Source organism: Mandrillus leucophaeus, unplaced genomic scaffold (assembly GCF_000951045.1).
Source record: "Mandrillus leucophaeus isolate KB7577 unplaced genomic scaffold, Mleu.le_1.0 Scaffold1110, whole genome shotgun sequence".
NCBI lineage: Eukaryota > Metazoa > Chordata > Mammalia > Primates > Cercopithecidae > Mandrillus > Mandrillus leucophaeus.
Window position 1 is genome coordinate 301095 of NW_012099322.1, and position 15983 is coordinate 317077.

Below are 15983 nucleotides of genomic sequence, written 5' to 3' on the forward strand. Positions count from 1 at the left end.
AATGCATATTTCACCCAGCCACGGCTTCCTCACGAAGACCTCCCAGTGGAACAGAACAGAGGCAGTGTGGTAGCAGGGTGTGCACACAAACAGCACCAACATGAGGCAGGAACAGGCAGAGACTCGACCTCTCTGTCCCTTCAACAAATATTTATGTACTCCGCACCAAGGCTGTGACACTGGGTGAAAGGCAAACCATGGCTTGGCAAGTGTACTATGTTGAGGGTGCTTCAAAGCTGAGGCAGGATGATCCCTGGGTCAGACTCCTACTGGAGCTGGAACGAGTGTGTCTGTGAAATCGAGTGTGAGCGCATTTAAGAAGACCTGCGCAGAAGGGGACACATGCACAGAGGGCTTGAGAGGCGAGTGTGAGACAACGTGAGTAGGCGTGCAACTGCTCAGAATGTGTAACAGCAGAGGGTTAAGTTGTAATCGTGTGACACTTTCTTAATTCAGCCTCTGTTGGGAAGATCTGAATTTTCCAGACAACTGAAGATCATTCCAGCCCATCGTGAAACCGGAAGTTTTATTTGTCTGCTCTTTACCGCTTGTCTAAGAAAGGGCTGGGGAGACTGATAGGCATCCTGCCAATATTGGGGCAGGGTTGAGGACGCTACCTGCTGTCGGTCCTAGACAGGCCTCCTGGAAGAAAGCACTCAGGAGGGTTTTGGGAGAGAAAGCAGATCCCAAGGATCCTTCCCAGGTAGGAAGAAGGGGCAGTGTTCTGAGAGGGAGGGAAGGCGCTCTCTGACCTTAACTGGGGCAGGGTGTGCAAAGGCGTCCAGAGTGGCCCTTCATCCCTTGGCTCATTTTCTGAGCAAAGCCAATAACAGGAATCAGCATTTTCTCAAGGACCCTTAATAGACACCAAATGTCTAGTGCAGAGACAGCCTACTTCATGGTATAGGCCCATGCTTGTCACCAGGACCTGTGTTTTGAGAAGGGACACCCACCTCCTCAATGTCAGACGGTGGAAGAGGGTAAGGAGTCCCACTTACATTAGTGTCTATTTCAGAGAATATTGTTGGACTGGCAGGCCACGGACAGGGAAGCGAGGAAGGGAGGCTTTCAGGATGTGGCCATGGAGAGAGGACAGGGGCTGCCAGCCTGGTCCTAGAGGCACCAGTGAGGGAAGGAGGCAGTGAAGGGGCTGGGGGACGGGGTACCAGGACCCACCTGTGAAGACCAGCAAGGGTTGGGGTAGCGGGGCCACAACTCTCCTCTGAGGCCAGTACAGGCATCGGAGGCAGGAGTCACAGGGCCCTTACCCTCTCTTGCCCTCTGACACTGAGGAGGCGGGTGTCCCTTCCCAAAACACAGGTCCTGGTGACACGCGTGTCAGTGTCCTGGGAGCATTTTGCAGCACAGGCTGCGATCTTCTGGCTTGCCACTTATCCTGTGTCGTCAGGTTACAAAGTGTCATTTCTTGTTAATCGTGTAGAGAATTGCTCATCCTCCAAATTTTAGTTTTTCATACTCTTGATTAGGAGAAACAAACATCAAGTTAGAAAAAGTTATAACTACAGCATCCCTGGGCTCTGAGTGAAGTCCTCTGCCAAGATGAATGTGCAGGATCTCTGACAACTCCAGACCCTCATCAAGCTGTTCTGCTTCATGGAGGTTCTGGGCTAACAGAGATCTGGGTAACAGAGATTGTTGGGATCTGGGCTTTAGACTGGGACAGAACATAGCTGTCATGATTTCAGGGGCAACACTAGGAAAAAATGCTTTTCATGAAAGGAAAGATGCCACCGAGAAAACCACTTTGTATGTGTGTATAAATCAGGGTCTGTGAAATTCTCTAACAGCACTTCAGTTCATCAATACCACAAGTTAAAAAAAAAAAAAAAAGGAGTGGCAGATATGCAAGGAGCAGGTGCACCTGAGTCAGGCTTTCCAGCAAGCACCTCACCCCAGGACAGGCCCCCTCATGTCTCCGAGCTGCAGCGTCCTCCCATGAGATGGAGAATCCTGCCTACTTCACAGGTTCGTATGAGAAGTGAGATGAAGCAATAAGCTACAGTTTTAGAAGGACTCTAAGAATCACGGATAAAAATGAAGAAGACTCTGGTTGTAGCCTGTGAGTTGTCAGCAGGGAATCTGAGGGGTACAGTTGCTGGTCTTAAGACAAAGGAGGTTGGGAAGCCGTTCTGTGTTCTGGGAACATGGAACAGACTTGCAGAAGCAGCTCTTTACTTTGCAGGCATCCGGCAACTGGAAGCTGAAGCTCTTTGCAACAGCCCTGGAACTCATCCTTTGCACCCTAAATTCACCCCACCCTCCAAGTCAGCTTTCTCCCCATCTGAAAAACCAAGACTAAAAGGATGCCCTCCACTTAGGAGAGGCAACTCTGATGGCTGGATTCATGTATCTCTGAACCTCTCAGACCCCAGAAGAGAGGCCTGGGAAGCCCACCTACAGTCCTCGGAACCCCTAGGAGCCAGCCTGCAGAGCAGACATCATCAGTCAGCCTCCTGGTGCCTAAACTCCATACTGAAAGAGCAAGCCTGGTTTCAACCATTCTGCATCTACTAGGCTTTCGTGTAGACTTTCATTTGACTGTTCATTTGAACAGAGGGACCTTGAGCTGAAGGACAGTTTGAAAACGATTTCCCAGCATTCACTCTTACCAGGGCAAGCCAATACCACAGTGTAAGATATTTAGTTTCTTCTTAATCTGATGACCCTATGATTTCTCAGATACATCTCATAGAAAACACAGAGATAAAACCATAGCAACAGCAGTTGCAATTGTAAAAATAAGACTAGAAACCACCTCACTCTTACCTGCCTTAAGCCACTTAGAACTCAAGTATGTAATGTCTGAGCATCCACATTTTTTCAGAGGGCCACTATGTGCCCACATTTATGAAAAAGCAGAACACAAGAAATCCCCTTCTCTTCAAAAGCTCCTTGAGTGGAAGTTACAGATCAGGGAACACAACCGCCACACAGTATGTGAAATGCTATGGTAAGTTTAAGCCCCAGATGTTTGAAGAGCTGAGAAACATCGAAGCCCTGTAGTTTAGGATGGCTCAGTGTGGAAAATTGAAAACACATATATATATACGCATATATACACATATATATTTGTACGTATATATATGTGCATGTGTATATGTATATTTAATATCCTTATTCTGTAAGCTTTATTCTATTTTTAATTTTTTTATTTATTTAAACTTTTTTTGTTAAAAACTAAGACACAAACACATTAGCCTAGACCTACACAGGGTCAGGATCATCCATGTCACTGGCTTCCACCTCCGCATCTTCTCCCACTAGAAGTGCTTCAGGGGCAGTAACACCATGGAGCTGTCATCTCATATGATACTAACAGCAATGCCTTCTTCTGGATGCCTCCTAAAGGAGCTGTCTCAGGCTCTTTTACACCTCACTTATTTTTTCCTAAGTAGTAGTACACTCTGAAATAATGATAAAAAAGTACAGAATAGTAAATACAAGGCAGAATGAATTGTTCAGCTCCACTGTAATACTATGGGACCACCATTATATATGTGGTCTATCATTAAGCAAAACATGGTGATGTGGTGCATTACCGTATGTCTCTGCTGAGCTTTAGACTAGTAGAAACCTCAGCAGAGTCCTCTCAATCTGGACCCATTGTGCCCCAACACCCCCTTTCCTTCGCTGGTCCCACTATGGTGGCTCTATCCCTTCATGCTCTCTCAAGGAGATAGTTCAAAAGCCCCTGAAGCCTTCCTGGGTACTTCTGGCAGAATTCACTGTTCTCTCTGTGCTGTAACCCACTATCCACACTGCAAATATAGCCCTTAAAGCCCCAAATGATCGCAGCCCACACCTGCATCTCCCGCTGTGCAAGGGATCAGAGGGGGCGGGGATTATGTCTTACCTACATATCCAGGGCACCTGGCACAAGCCAGGTTGCAGTACACATAATGCAAAGCTAACAGGGACATAAAGATGTGCAAAGGAAGACCATCCCCCAAATCAGCTTAATTTCTAGGTGAGGAAATGCCACTTATTTCCCAATAAGTTACCTAATCAGAAGCTTAGGGTTTACATGTAGCTTTTCTGCAGTATACCAGGTGAATGACCTTGCAAATACATAGGAAAAAAAGGAAACAATATTGTATTATTTATCACCAGGCATGCTACTGCTCAATCCTTTATACACATTATCCCATTTAATTTATTCATGAGGTCGATCATATTTTCGAGATGAATAAACCAAGGCTTAGAAGTTAGGAAGCCTGCTGCAAATCACACAGTTAGCAGTTAGCAGAGGCAGAACAGAGATCTGAACCTATATTCCATTGCAATGTTCAACCGCACAACTCAACCAACCATCTGGTCCCAACTTTTTATTTAAACAACTAAGAGTCGCTTTTATTATAGTTATGCATTGCGTGGGAAAGACACTGTCTACTAAATGTTACATTTTGTTGGTTTGTTTGTTTTTGAGACAGGGTCTTGCTCTACTGCCCAGACTGGAGTGCAGTGGTGTAATCATGGCTCACTGCGGCCTCAACCTCCTGGGCTTGAGCAATCTTCCTGCCTCAGCATCCTGAGTAGCTGGGGCCACAGGTATCTGCCACCATGCCCTGCTAATTTTTTTATATTTTGTAGAGACAAGGTCTCACTATGTTGCTTTCAGGCTCCTGAGCTCAAACAATCCTCCCACCTCAACCTCCCAAAGTGCTGGGATTACAGGCATGAACCACTGTGCCTGGGCAAAAAGTTACATTTTTATCTTTTTATTTATTTTTATTTTATTTATTTATTTATTATGAGATGGAGTTTCACTTTTGTTGCCCAGGCTAGAGTGCAATGGTGTGATCTTGTCTCTTCAACCTCCACCTCCCGGGTTCAACTGATTCTCCTGTCTCAGCCTCCCGGGTAGCTAGGATTACAGGCACATGCCACTACGCCTGGCTAATTTTTGCACTTTTAGTAGAGACGGGGTTTCAACATGTTGGCCAGGCTGTTCTCGAACTCCTGACCTCAGATGATTCACCTGCCTCAGCCTCCCAAAGTGCTGAGATTACAGGCGTGAGCCACTGTGCCCGGCCAAAAGTTACATTTTTAAGTAACAACTTTCCATGGTTATATATGAAAATCCTGTCATCCGGGTTTTAATAGCAAAATTCCTAATCACCAATAAATAGCTGGTATCAGAATAGATTTAAATCTAGCTCAAAGCAAAAAAAAATTATATAATTTATATACGTAAGTAATATATATAAGTAATATATATAAAATATATGTGTGTGTATATATGTTTTATTTGGCTTATTCAACCTTGTCATGGTTAAAAAATAACTTTCACTACACTATTATTTTAAGAACTAACAGAAATGTAGACATTTCTACCTTCCCAGATAACTACGGACCTGGGTCTTGGGATGGGACCACAGCACTGCCCTTTTTCAGCTTCACGTGTTCCCACCTTTGGGATGAGAGTATCATCTCTAGTTCTAGCAGCTGTCTGAATGCAAACAACTCTGCCAGCAACACCACCACATTCACATTCTCAGTGTAACTGTCAAAAGGCACAAGTATAAGTCAGCCCTAAATGACTCTAACATGTCCCATTTTAAGTTAAAACATCTTCTACATTTTAGATTTCAGCCCATGAGGAACATCCCAGGTCACTCTACACACAGGTTGCATCTCTGACTGACACAATGAACATGGGATTGACCTCATGGTGGGATAATAGCAGCCTGATTTCAAAATACGTGTCCACAATCCTTTCTCTCCGGCCAGTGCTCCAGCACGGAATTTGTTGGTGATACTTACATGTCACTATTTTGCACACAAATGTTCAGGTTTACATTTGGCCTTCAAAAGTTAGATTTCACACTAATCCAAATGGAACAATTTAAGATACCTGGTAGCTCATCACCCCCAAGCTCCCAAGGCCTAGCACAGCACCTGGAACGTGTGAACAGGCCCCACACACAGGCTCTTGTGACCTCCAGAGAATCACAAAGAAGCCACCAGGTACCCTGCAAGCAAGGAAAGCCCTGGAGAACCTGCTTCAGGGGAGTGCCGTATTAGCAATTGCTACGCAAGTCCCTTTCGTGCTGAAATACATTTAAGGAACACAGGAAAGCAGACAGTACGTCTTTGACTGCAGATGTCTCGGTACATTCACCCTGCTCTTGGGCACCCAGGAAGCCTTGGTGGTGGAGGATGTGGGCAGGGATGTGGCATCCGTCGTTAGCAAACCCACTGAACCACACAAATCATTTCTGAGTGCATCTCTTGAGATAAATGTTCTTCAGAAGACATTTAGGGAGAGCTGCCCAAACTCCGTTTTTACTCCTGCAGTTCTAACCCCAAACTTAGAAGCAAAATGAGAAAGAACTAGGGCTGCTGACTGCCTACCACATGACTTCACACGTTCTTCCACTTGAACTTCGAGGTAAACTATTTTTACCTCCATTATACAGATGGGGTAAACGAGGCTTGCTCAGGGCAGAAATAGAGCTGGCATTTCAGCTCCAGGACACCTGACTCCAAATACCATGCTTTTCCCTCCAGCCCTGGACTCCTTGAGATAAAGTTACTTCAGCACTTAACTGTAATTTTGTAGTAACTGTTTTTTTTTAAGAGTGCCTCTTTTTAGTCTTAATTTTCTTCCTTCCCATGTCTGCAACCCTCAGAAAAGGACAGTTGCAACTCCTCTGGCCACAGACTCGGGGCTTCTCCCCATGCCCTGCCCCCAGCTCGAGGCGACCTGCAGCCCACACAAAGGCAAAGGCACCACCGAAAAGATCAGGGCACCCCGACACCTCCTCCCTTCTCAATCTTCAACACACAGGTGCTTCCTTCTCTTCACGCTACAGCGAGCTACGGGCAGAGGTGGAACTGTTTTCAACATTTTAAATTTTGGTAAATAGTTGTGAAAAAAAATCACAGCAGCATCACTGTGTTTTGGTGTCCCCAGCAGCCTCTTTCGGAGAACACAGTGCCAGCTTCTTCCTTCACATCCACTGACTTCAGTTAGGCTTCTGGTCTCAGTTCGAGTGGCTTATTTGTTTTTACTACAATTCTCTAGAAATAGAAAACTAAAACAACAATAACAAAAATGAAGGCCTCAGCAAAAAGGCCAGGGAGAAGCAACTATTTCAAGGGTAAGAACACAAGCTGTGGCCTCTGACAGCAGGCAGGCGACTGCTGAGACCGCAAACGTGCCCCCCCACCCCCACCCAACAGGCAGTTTTGGCAGAGGGGGAGCCATTCGATCAGCTGGGAAGATGTCCTTTCAGGCAAGAGGAGGTGATTTTGTGTAAAGCTGATTATTGAGTTCATCTTGATGGGTTCTACCGTCCTAACCCATCTAGAAATGACGATAAGCCCCACTCACGGTGCTAACAGGACGGAGATCAATCTCCCTTCTATCCTTCTCCAGCTCAGAAACATGTCAAAAGCAACTTCCTTTCCTCCAGGTTGGAGCTGTCTTCCTGGCGCTTTAATGAGGCACATTTCTTGGATGGCAACTACAGTACTGAGATCAATACACTTCATTTCAAACCGTGAACTTTTACTGATCAGCTCTTCTGGGTCCTGCACTGAACTAGGTGCTAGGTGGACAGAGAATGGGCCAGAAATTCTTCTGCCCTTAAGAAAGACTGAATCTAGCATAAACAAGAAACAGAAGACATAGACATAAATGTCTGTCAAGCTCCCTCTCCTTATCTATAAAACAAAGATAAAAATATTTGCTGTGCCTACATACCAAGGACATCATGAGGCACAAATGAAATAAAGTCTGAAAGCTATGCAAGAAAGATGAACGCGTCAGTGACTGTTCGAGTGACAGATTATAATCCAGGCATTTGAAAAACCCACAGGGAAGCCGTCTACACCATCCACATAGAACAGCAGTTAAATTCAGAAGCAACTTCTTTTTTTGAAGACAGTTTTTCATTTTTCTTCTCTGTACTTTTTAAAATGATAAACATTGTGTTTTATTTTTCAGCTTTATTCAGTTATAATTGATAAAGACTGCCATTTTATACTAAAAGTGAACAATGTGAAGTTTTGATATACATTTTTTGTATGCTACACTGTAAAACCATCAAGCTAATTAAATATCCATCATCTCACATAGTTACCAATTTGTGTGTGTATAGTGAGAATACTTAAGATCTATCCTCACAGAAGATTTCAAGTATGCAAAACAGCATGATTAACTATAATTATCATGCCGTACATTAGGTTTCTAGAACTTATTCAACCCATATAACTGCAACTTCACACCCTTTGACCTACGTCTCCCCATTCCCTGCAGACCCCGGGCAACTACCGTCCTACTTCCAGCTTCTATGCCTCATTTTCTTTTCTCATTCCTCAAATGGACAGAAAAAACATGCAAAATTCAATGAGATTAACTATGAGTAAACCTCACACACTCATTTATCTTTTCCAATAGATAAAATCTGGGGTTTGAGTTTGACCCACACCCCAAATTCTTGACTTAGAAGTCCCCACATTCATTAAGCCCCGAAGGATCATCTGGCCCCAAAAGAATGTTGGCTACATCATAATAAATATTAAATGTGATTTTAAAATATCTATATTCTAGTTTAGCACTAAGCCAGGGAAAGATGACACTGAGGACGGAATATTCTAACTACAGACAATCACTAGGTTAGCACTGCCGTAACTTCAGACATGTGACTATCAAAATACATTTGATATAAGGTGTGGAAGCTTTTGCTGTGTAGCAAGGAGAATATGCGCTATGTTAAGTTTTGTGAACTGTTATCACGAGCTTCTAAAATTCTGTTTAACCGATTGCTTTTGCACCACAAGCAACTGTAATGGAAATCTTCCACTCTGGGAGTCTGCCTGACGAACAGAATAATTCTTCCAAGAACTGTGTGAAGGCCTCAACAAGAAGACTCCACTGTCAGGCAGAATTTAGTCCAAAGGTTTGCCTAGTGTCTCTGCAAACGAAAGCAAAAAGCTCATCCTAAAATCAATGCAACATGTATTTTATCCAAAAAGACCAACCAGAGTACAGAAGATGCATTGGCACTGGGCTATGGTTGTCATCTGCTCCACTGGGTACTCCCCAAGACAGAGCTTGCAAGACACCAGCGGGTCGAGGGCCAGGTCCCAGGTGGGCCGGTACCTTGCTGTGGTCATCGCAGAACAGTCTGAAACGAGAGAAGCATGGAAGGTCAGACCTCCCCACCCCTGGCATCCACCTGCTCCGTGGCAGGGGTCACATCTCCTGGCTGTAGCTGGGACCCAGGGCGGTGGCCAACTGACTGCTGGTGGGGCGTAGAGCATTTGGATGCTCCGAGAATTTTTTTTTTTTTTTTTTTTTTTGAGATGAAATCTCACTCTGTCGCCCAGGTGGGAGTACAGTGGTGCGATCTCAGCTCACTGCAACCTCTGCCTCCTGGGTTCAAGCGATTCTCTTTCCTCAGCCTCCCAAGTAGCTGGGTGGCAAGTGCCACCACGCCAGGCTAATTTTGTTTTTTTAGTAGAGATGGGGTTTCACCATGTTAGCCAGGATGGTCTCAATCTCCTGACCTCCTGATCCGCCCACGTCGGCCTGCCAAGCTCTGAGAAATTTTAACCAGGGGTGCCTGCCTTGGGTCTGTGAGTGGCTCCCTTACCATTCTGATAGTAACTTTCATGTCTGCCCTCAAAATGGCAAAGAACTCACCCACACACCCATCCTTCTCTCCCTCCCACTGATGTGCATTTTATTAAGACATCTGCCAACCAGGCTGCTAACCCAGGAGGGCAAAACCTCAGCCATCTTGGAAAAGAAGCTTTTGCTAAAATACGTATTGCTTGGATTTAACTGTTCTCCAGTGTTAAAGACGTTGTGAATATCAGGACAAGCCCGGGTGGAAGGGTCAGAGCAGGAGGGCTTGGTTGGGGTTGTGAGGTCTGAGTTTTCAGGGCAGCTGGAAAGGAGATAGACATCCAACAGAAGGAAGAAATGTCGTAGCATCTTTCACCAGAAGACAGGGCACAAGGGCCCCCTGGAGGGGCAGAACCAATGCTGTGCTTTGTGATCAGAGAGAACTCCATTTCCAAACTCCCTCTGCCCACAAGCAGCACGGTTCCCTAACCATTCTCAGCCTCAGCTGGCTCATCCACACGATGGGGCTGATAATCCCCTCTCACAGAGGTGTTCTGAGGATGATGCGAGATCATAAAAGGGGTCAGCTGCACACAGCAAGTGCTCAGGAAAATCCCTTCCTCCCTGTGATGGTTAATACTGAGTGCCAACTTGATTGGACTGAAGGATGCAAAGTCTTGTTCCTGGTGTGTCTGCGAGGGTGTTGCCAGAGGAGATGAACATTTGAGTCAGTGGACTGGGAGAGGCAGACCCACCTCAGCCAGGGTGGGCACGAGCTAATCAGCTGCCAGAGCAGCCAGAATGAAAAGCAGGCAGGAAAACGTGGAAAGACTAGACTGGCTGAATCTTCTGGCCTCCGTTGTTCTCCTGTGCGGGGCTTTCTGCCCTCGAACATCAGACTCCAAGTTCTTCAGCTCTGGCACTCCTGGACCTTCGACCACAGACTGAAGGCTGCACTGTCAGTTCCCTACTTTTGAGGTTTTGGGACTTGGACTGGCTTCCTTGCTCCTCAGCTTGCAGATGGCCTACTGGGGGGCCTTACCTTGTGATCGTGTGAGTCAACACTGCCTAATAAACTCCCCTTTACATAAACATCTATCTAATTAGTTCTGCCCCTCTAGAGGACCCCAACAAATCCACTCCCCTCCCCTGTGATGTCTCCTTCAGCCATTGCTTAGCAGTCAGAGAATGTGAAGATGCCGCTGCACGCCGCAGGGAGGTGTGGGACTTACTGTCATTCGAGGAGCTTATTCCCAGGGTCAAGGAGCTGTCCTAACTTAAAACAAAAAAAAAATTTATCATCCCTGTCTCAAGTTTTGTGACTCACACCCCACTGGGTGTCACTGAGCGAATATTTCATTAGGAAAACCCACCTGGTGAATTCTGCATGGAAGGAGAAGGGAGAATTCACCCATCTGGTGAATTCTATATGGAGGGAGAATTCTACCAGGAGGAGAAGACACGTCTGGCCCAGAAGGAAGCGCCTGCAGGACCCTGAAAGCTCACCCAGCAGATGGGACCCAGTGAGACAGGAGGAAGGATATGAGAGGCAGAAATGAGCCAGATCCAGGGAGGAGACCCTGACTATCAGAGCTCAAGCAACTGAGGGGGTGACTGAAGGCCACCTGGGATCTGCACTGGGAATCTGCGCAGGCCTTCGGCGTCTGGGGCAGGAGTGGGCTGCAGTCGGAGGGGCCTCTTCCAAGGGCAGTTGATGCCTGCGAGTCACTCAGTCTAAAACACATGTGTCTCCCTCGTTACAAAAGGACTCTTTGGCACAAATTCCTCTGGACTGGCGAGCACTTTCAAGATAGTTTAAACAGGCATCCTGATTTGACCTCAAGCTGGTGGGTCCTGAGGAGTGAGATAATTGGAAGCGTCACACAGCTCTCTGCGGCTGCAGGGGGTACAGACATCAAGGCGTCCTCCCCAAGGTCATTTTCATTTGGATCATTTCTCTACACCTTGAATTTTATGACTACGCTTATGCTTATGATTGCCACCGTTTTAAAACTCTCATGGGTTTTTCTGGGTCCTAAGCTGACGGGCCATGACATTTTTCTTTTTATTTCTCTGTATCTTTTTTTCTGTTTTAATACTTAATAATTTTTTTAAGTAATATCTCTTAAAGTTCACTGGACAACGTGATAATTATATTTTAAAATGTCAGCTGGCCCTAAATTGGACGACAAACCTTAACCCCAGGCACTGAGGCTTGGGGCAGGTGGCAGAAATCTGTCAGGGCTGGAAAAGTTTCAAGGGGGCAGTGGCTGGCAATTGGCTCCTCTGGCCTGGAGATTTGGGGAGAGCTTGTTTTTGACAATGTTGAAAAAGCACAGGGTACGAGTTCTGTCAGGCTGTTGGGGAGGTTGTAGGATACAGGGTTCACGCTTTTCAATCAAGCAGACCTGGCTTCAAATTCCCTTTTTTTTTTTTTTTTTATGGCCACTTGGTTATGTGACGTTGAAGAAATTACATAACTTAAATTTAACGTCTATGAACTTAATTCTTGTTTTTGTTTTGTTTTGTTTTTTCCCTCGGTAAAGCCTATATAACCATCACCACCCATGTAGACTTTGGAAGAATGAGTGAGAAGTAATATATTTACAAGTTCCTGGGAGATACTAGGAGCTTGGTAAGTGGAAGTCATTACAACAGGTCAGGTTAACAAGCTTAGACTTTAACCTACACAGACGAAATGGATAAAACAAGTTGTTGGGCAGAGATATCATATGGTAAAATTAGTCATTTAGGAAGTTCAATCCAATGGAGAAAATGTTTAGAAGAATCAAACCTCAAAACCTCCTAAAGCCTCCTCCCTTATTGTCAGCCATGCAGTATGCTCCCAGCCTGGACATCACCGAGAACGCATTCCCCAAGGGCAGAGCTTAATCGCTCCACAGAGGACCCTTGAATCCCCGCCTCCACCCTGCGTCAACAGTTCCCTGTCCCACAAGCCAGTTACAGCCTCTGTCCTGGACCTCTGCCCTGCCCCATCATGCTTGGTCCCAAGACAATTCTCTTTCCTTCCAGCTTCAGATCTGGGCTCCTTTTCCTGTTTACAGCCTCTCTGTTGTGACCCCCCCGGCACGGCGTACAGGGCTCCATCTGTCTGATTTCCTTTCTGCCTGGACCATGATTTCTATTTGGCCCCCAGTGGCTTCCCCTGCCCTGGGCACAGGTCATCCCGTGGCCCTCACCTCCCATTTCCCCCACCAGCCCTGTGAGCTGGATTTGAAGCAGGTCACATCACCATTTCCAGGAATCACATCACTATTCTTTCCCCAACAGAATACACAGTCTCTCAGTTGTGCTCAAAATCGTGATTCAAATGGTGACAACAGGATATATTTCACAGAAAAAAAAAAAAAAAGGTCTATATTGTCTAAACCCATCATGGACCTTCCCTACACACAGGATGGCCTTAATATGATTTTGCAAACAGTGAACAGCTGCGAACTTGCAATTAGATTGTGCTAAGAGAATCACAATGCACAATAAAAGAAAGCAGAGTCTTTGTTTTCCTAATGTGAATGTCAAGTCATATGAAATGGCAAACTGTTTTAGGAACATCTGGTCAATTATAAGTATTATTCAATTTAAGCAATTCAAATCTGTATAAGGCAATTTACTTATTAAGCATAACTGAGGCTGTGCAAAGGATTGTGCCTTGGGATGAAAGAGGTGTGGACACAAGGATGAGAGAGAGCTGGAAGAGAAAATAGTCCATTGTGGAGAGATTCGGCAGATTCATGTAAGGTCCAAGGTGGTTCTTTGGCCAAAACTATCCCATGTCTGAGCCCCAGGGCTATGGACCTCTGTAGGCCCCTATTCTTCCCACCTTTACTCCTTCAAAGCAAAACTGGGAAAGATAGGCAGCCGCCAGCCAGTCGTCATCCACCTCTTACTTTCGTGCCTTCCTCCAGCAAGTCCCTGCTCTCCTCCAGTTGCCTGGGACACTCTCATGTTTCCTCCACAGCCTAACTCCCTTTTCCTTCCTTACCCCTTCTCCACATCCTGCAAACCCTTCACACCCAGCATCAGTCCTGGTGCTGGGTGACATCCCCTCTGATTTCCCACATCTCTCAGCTGTCTCCCCTTTCTCTGGGTCTCTGCTGTGTGTGGTCCATGAGGCTTCTTGAGCAGTGCTCTCTGAACAGCAGCATCAGCATCACCTGAGAACTTGCTGGCTCCAACCCAGACTCATTAAAACAGAAACTCCGGGGAGGTGGGTGGGGCGGCACAGTGATCCGTTTCCATGAGCCTGGCGGGGACTGTGATGCACAATGAAGCCCCAGAACCACTGGTCTGTATCATTCCACTCAACAGCATTTCCACCCAAGTCCGTCTGACTCAAGTCTGTGTGGGCTGAAGCCCACCAAGTGCACCATACTTCAACAATACCAACACTCAGCTGTCATGTCTACAAGGCCCTGGGCCAGACTCTCACAGTAACTCTCATTTCTTCTGGGTAAGTGTGGCTTTGGAAGTCTACCAGCTCACCAGTCTTTCTGGGTAAGTGTGGCTTTCAAAGTCTGACAGATGTGGGAATTTATCTCCTCAACTTGATGATACATTATCCAAGGGTAGGAACTATGTTCTAGCCTTCTGGACAGCGATCACTGCAGATATTCCATAATTATAACAACAATTACACACACACACACACACACACATATATATATGAGAGAGAGAGACTGTTAAATGTGCATCAGACATTGTGCTCATCATTTGCATATACTACTTCATTTCTCTGCACAATGACTTTGAGACTCTGATAGTTTGCTGTTATTCAAACTTTACCAATGAGTAAACCAAGGTTCGGAGAGGATTAGGGTCACCTGCACAAACACAAAGGGCTATTCACAGTCTGTGTGGCTCTAAGACACAGCCATTTACCGTGCTACTCCTCCTCTGTATATCCTCATCAGCTGAATGAGATGGAGCCTTTTGGATTTGTAGAGATACAAGACAAATCAACTTCGGTGTTGCTTCTGAGCTTCCTGGGCTTAACTTGAGCATGTACAGATTGGCAGTGGCTGGGAAAAGCTACATCTTCATAATTTGGAGCTGTCATCAGCAGCAGAAATTGGAGAACGGTGGCTGAGTAGAAAGCTGGCTGTAAAAGAGCTGGCTTATTCAAGTGTACGGTTCCATGATGCTTTAGAAAAGTACTTGGACGTCGTCTCCTTACAAGCAGATGGTGCCCACTCAATGATAAAAACTTAGCTATTTCCAGCAATCACACTCCTAGGTCTCCAGCTAATGTAAAAACTTACGTTCACATGAAAACGTGCACACGCATGCTTATAGCCGCTCAGCCGTAACTGCCAAAACTTGGAAACAACCGAGCTGTCTTTCAGCAGGTGAATGGGTAAACTATGGTATATCCAGGCAGTGGAATATTATTCGGCACTGAAAAAATAAGCCATCAAGCCAAGAAAAGACACGGAAGAAATTTAAAGGCACATTACTCCATGCAAGAAGCCAATCTGAAAAGGCCACACACAAATGATTTCAACTCTAGGACATGCTGGAAAAGACAAAACTATAAGGACAATCAAAAGATCAGGGGTTACCAGGGATCATGGAGAGGGAGAGATGATCGGGCAGAGCACAGAGAGTATTCAGGGGAGAGCAACTATTCAGCATGAAGCGTAATGGTGATTACATGTCATTATCCATCTGTCAAAGCCCACAGAATGTGCAACACTAAGGGTGAGTGAAACCCAGCATGAACTATGGACTAAATTTTACCCCCCTGGCAAATTTGTATGTGGAAGCCCTAACCCCCACTGGGACTGCATCTGGAGATTTAGCCCATCTAGAAGTCTATATATCTATATCTATGTGTGTGTATCTGTATATGTGTGTGTGTGTAGCAATCTCTCTCTACATATATAGTAGTATGTATAACATGTTATATACAATATATCATGTTATATTATATATAACATGTTATATATACTACAATATATCATATGTTATATAATATATCACGTTATATTATATATGTTATATTATATACCATATATGTTACATGATATATGTTATATATTTATATTATATATTATATATGTTATATTTTACATATATACACACTGCTATATATTTAAAAATTATATATATGGTCTTTAGGAAGGGATTAAGGTTAAATTAAGGTTAAATGAGATCATAAGGGTGGGACCACAATACAATAGGACTGGAGTTACACAAAGAGGACGAGAGAACTCCTATGCGCTTTCTTGGCCATGTGAGGACACAGCAAGAAGGCAGCCTCTATAAGCCAGGGGGATGTCCTCACCAGAACTCAAGCATGCTGGCACCCTCCTCTCAGACTTCCAGCCTCCAGAACTGCAAGAAAATAAATTTCTGTTGTTTCAGC

At 45.2% G+C, this 15983-nt stretch overlaps 1 protein-coding gene across 1 annotated transcript in view; it reads right to left on the minus strand.

The window, feature by feature from the left end:
- RNF144A (ring finger protein 144A) overlaps nt 1-15983 on the minus strand; it is a 161388-nt gene that overhangs the window by 83856 nt on the left and 61549 nt on the right. Inside the window, exon 3 of the mRNA XM_011993674.1 lies at nt 9010-9155. Coding sequence (XP_011849064.1) covers nt 9010-9144 — 135 coding nt within the window. The 5' untranslated portion in view covers nt 9145-9155. The remainder of the gene's footprint in view (nt 1-9009; nt 9156-15983) is intronic.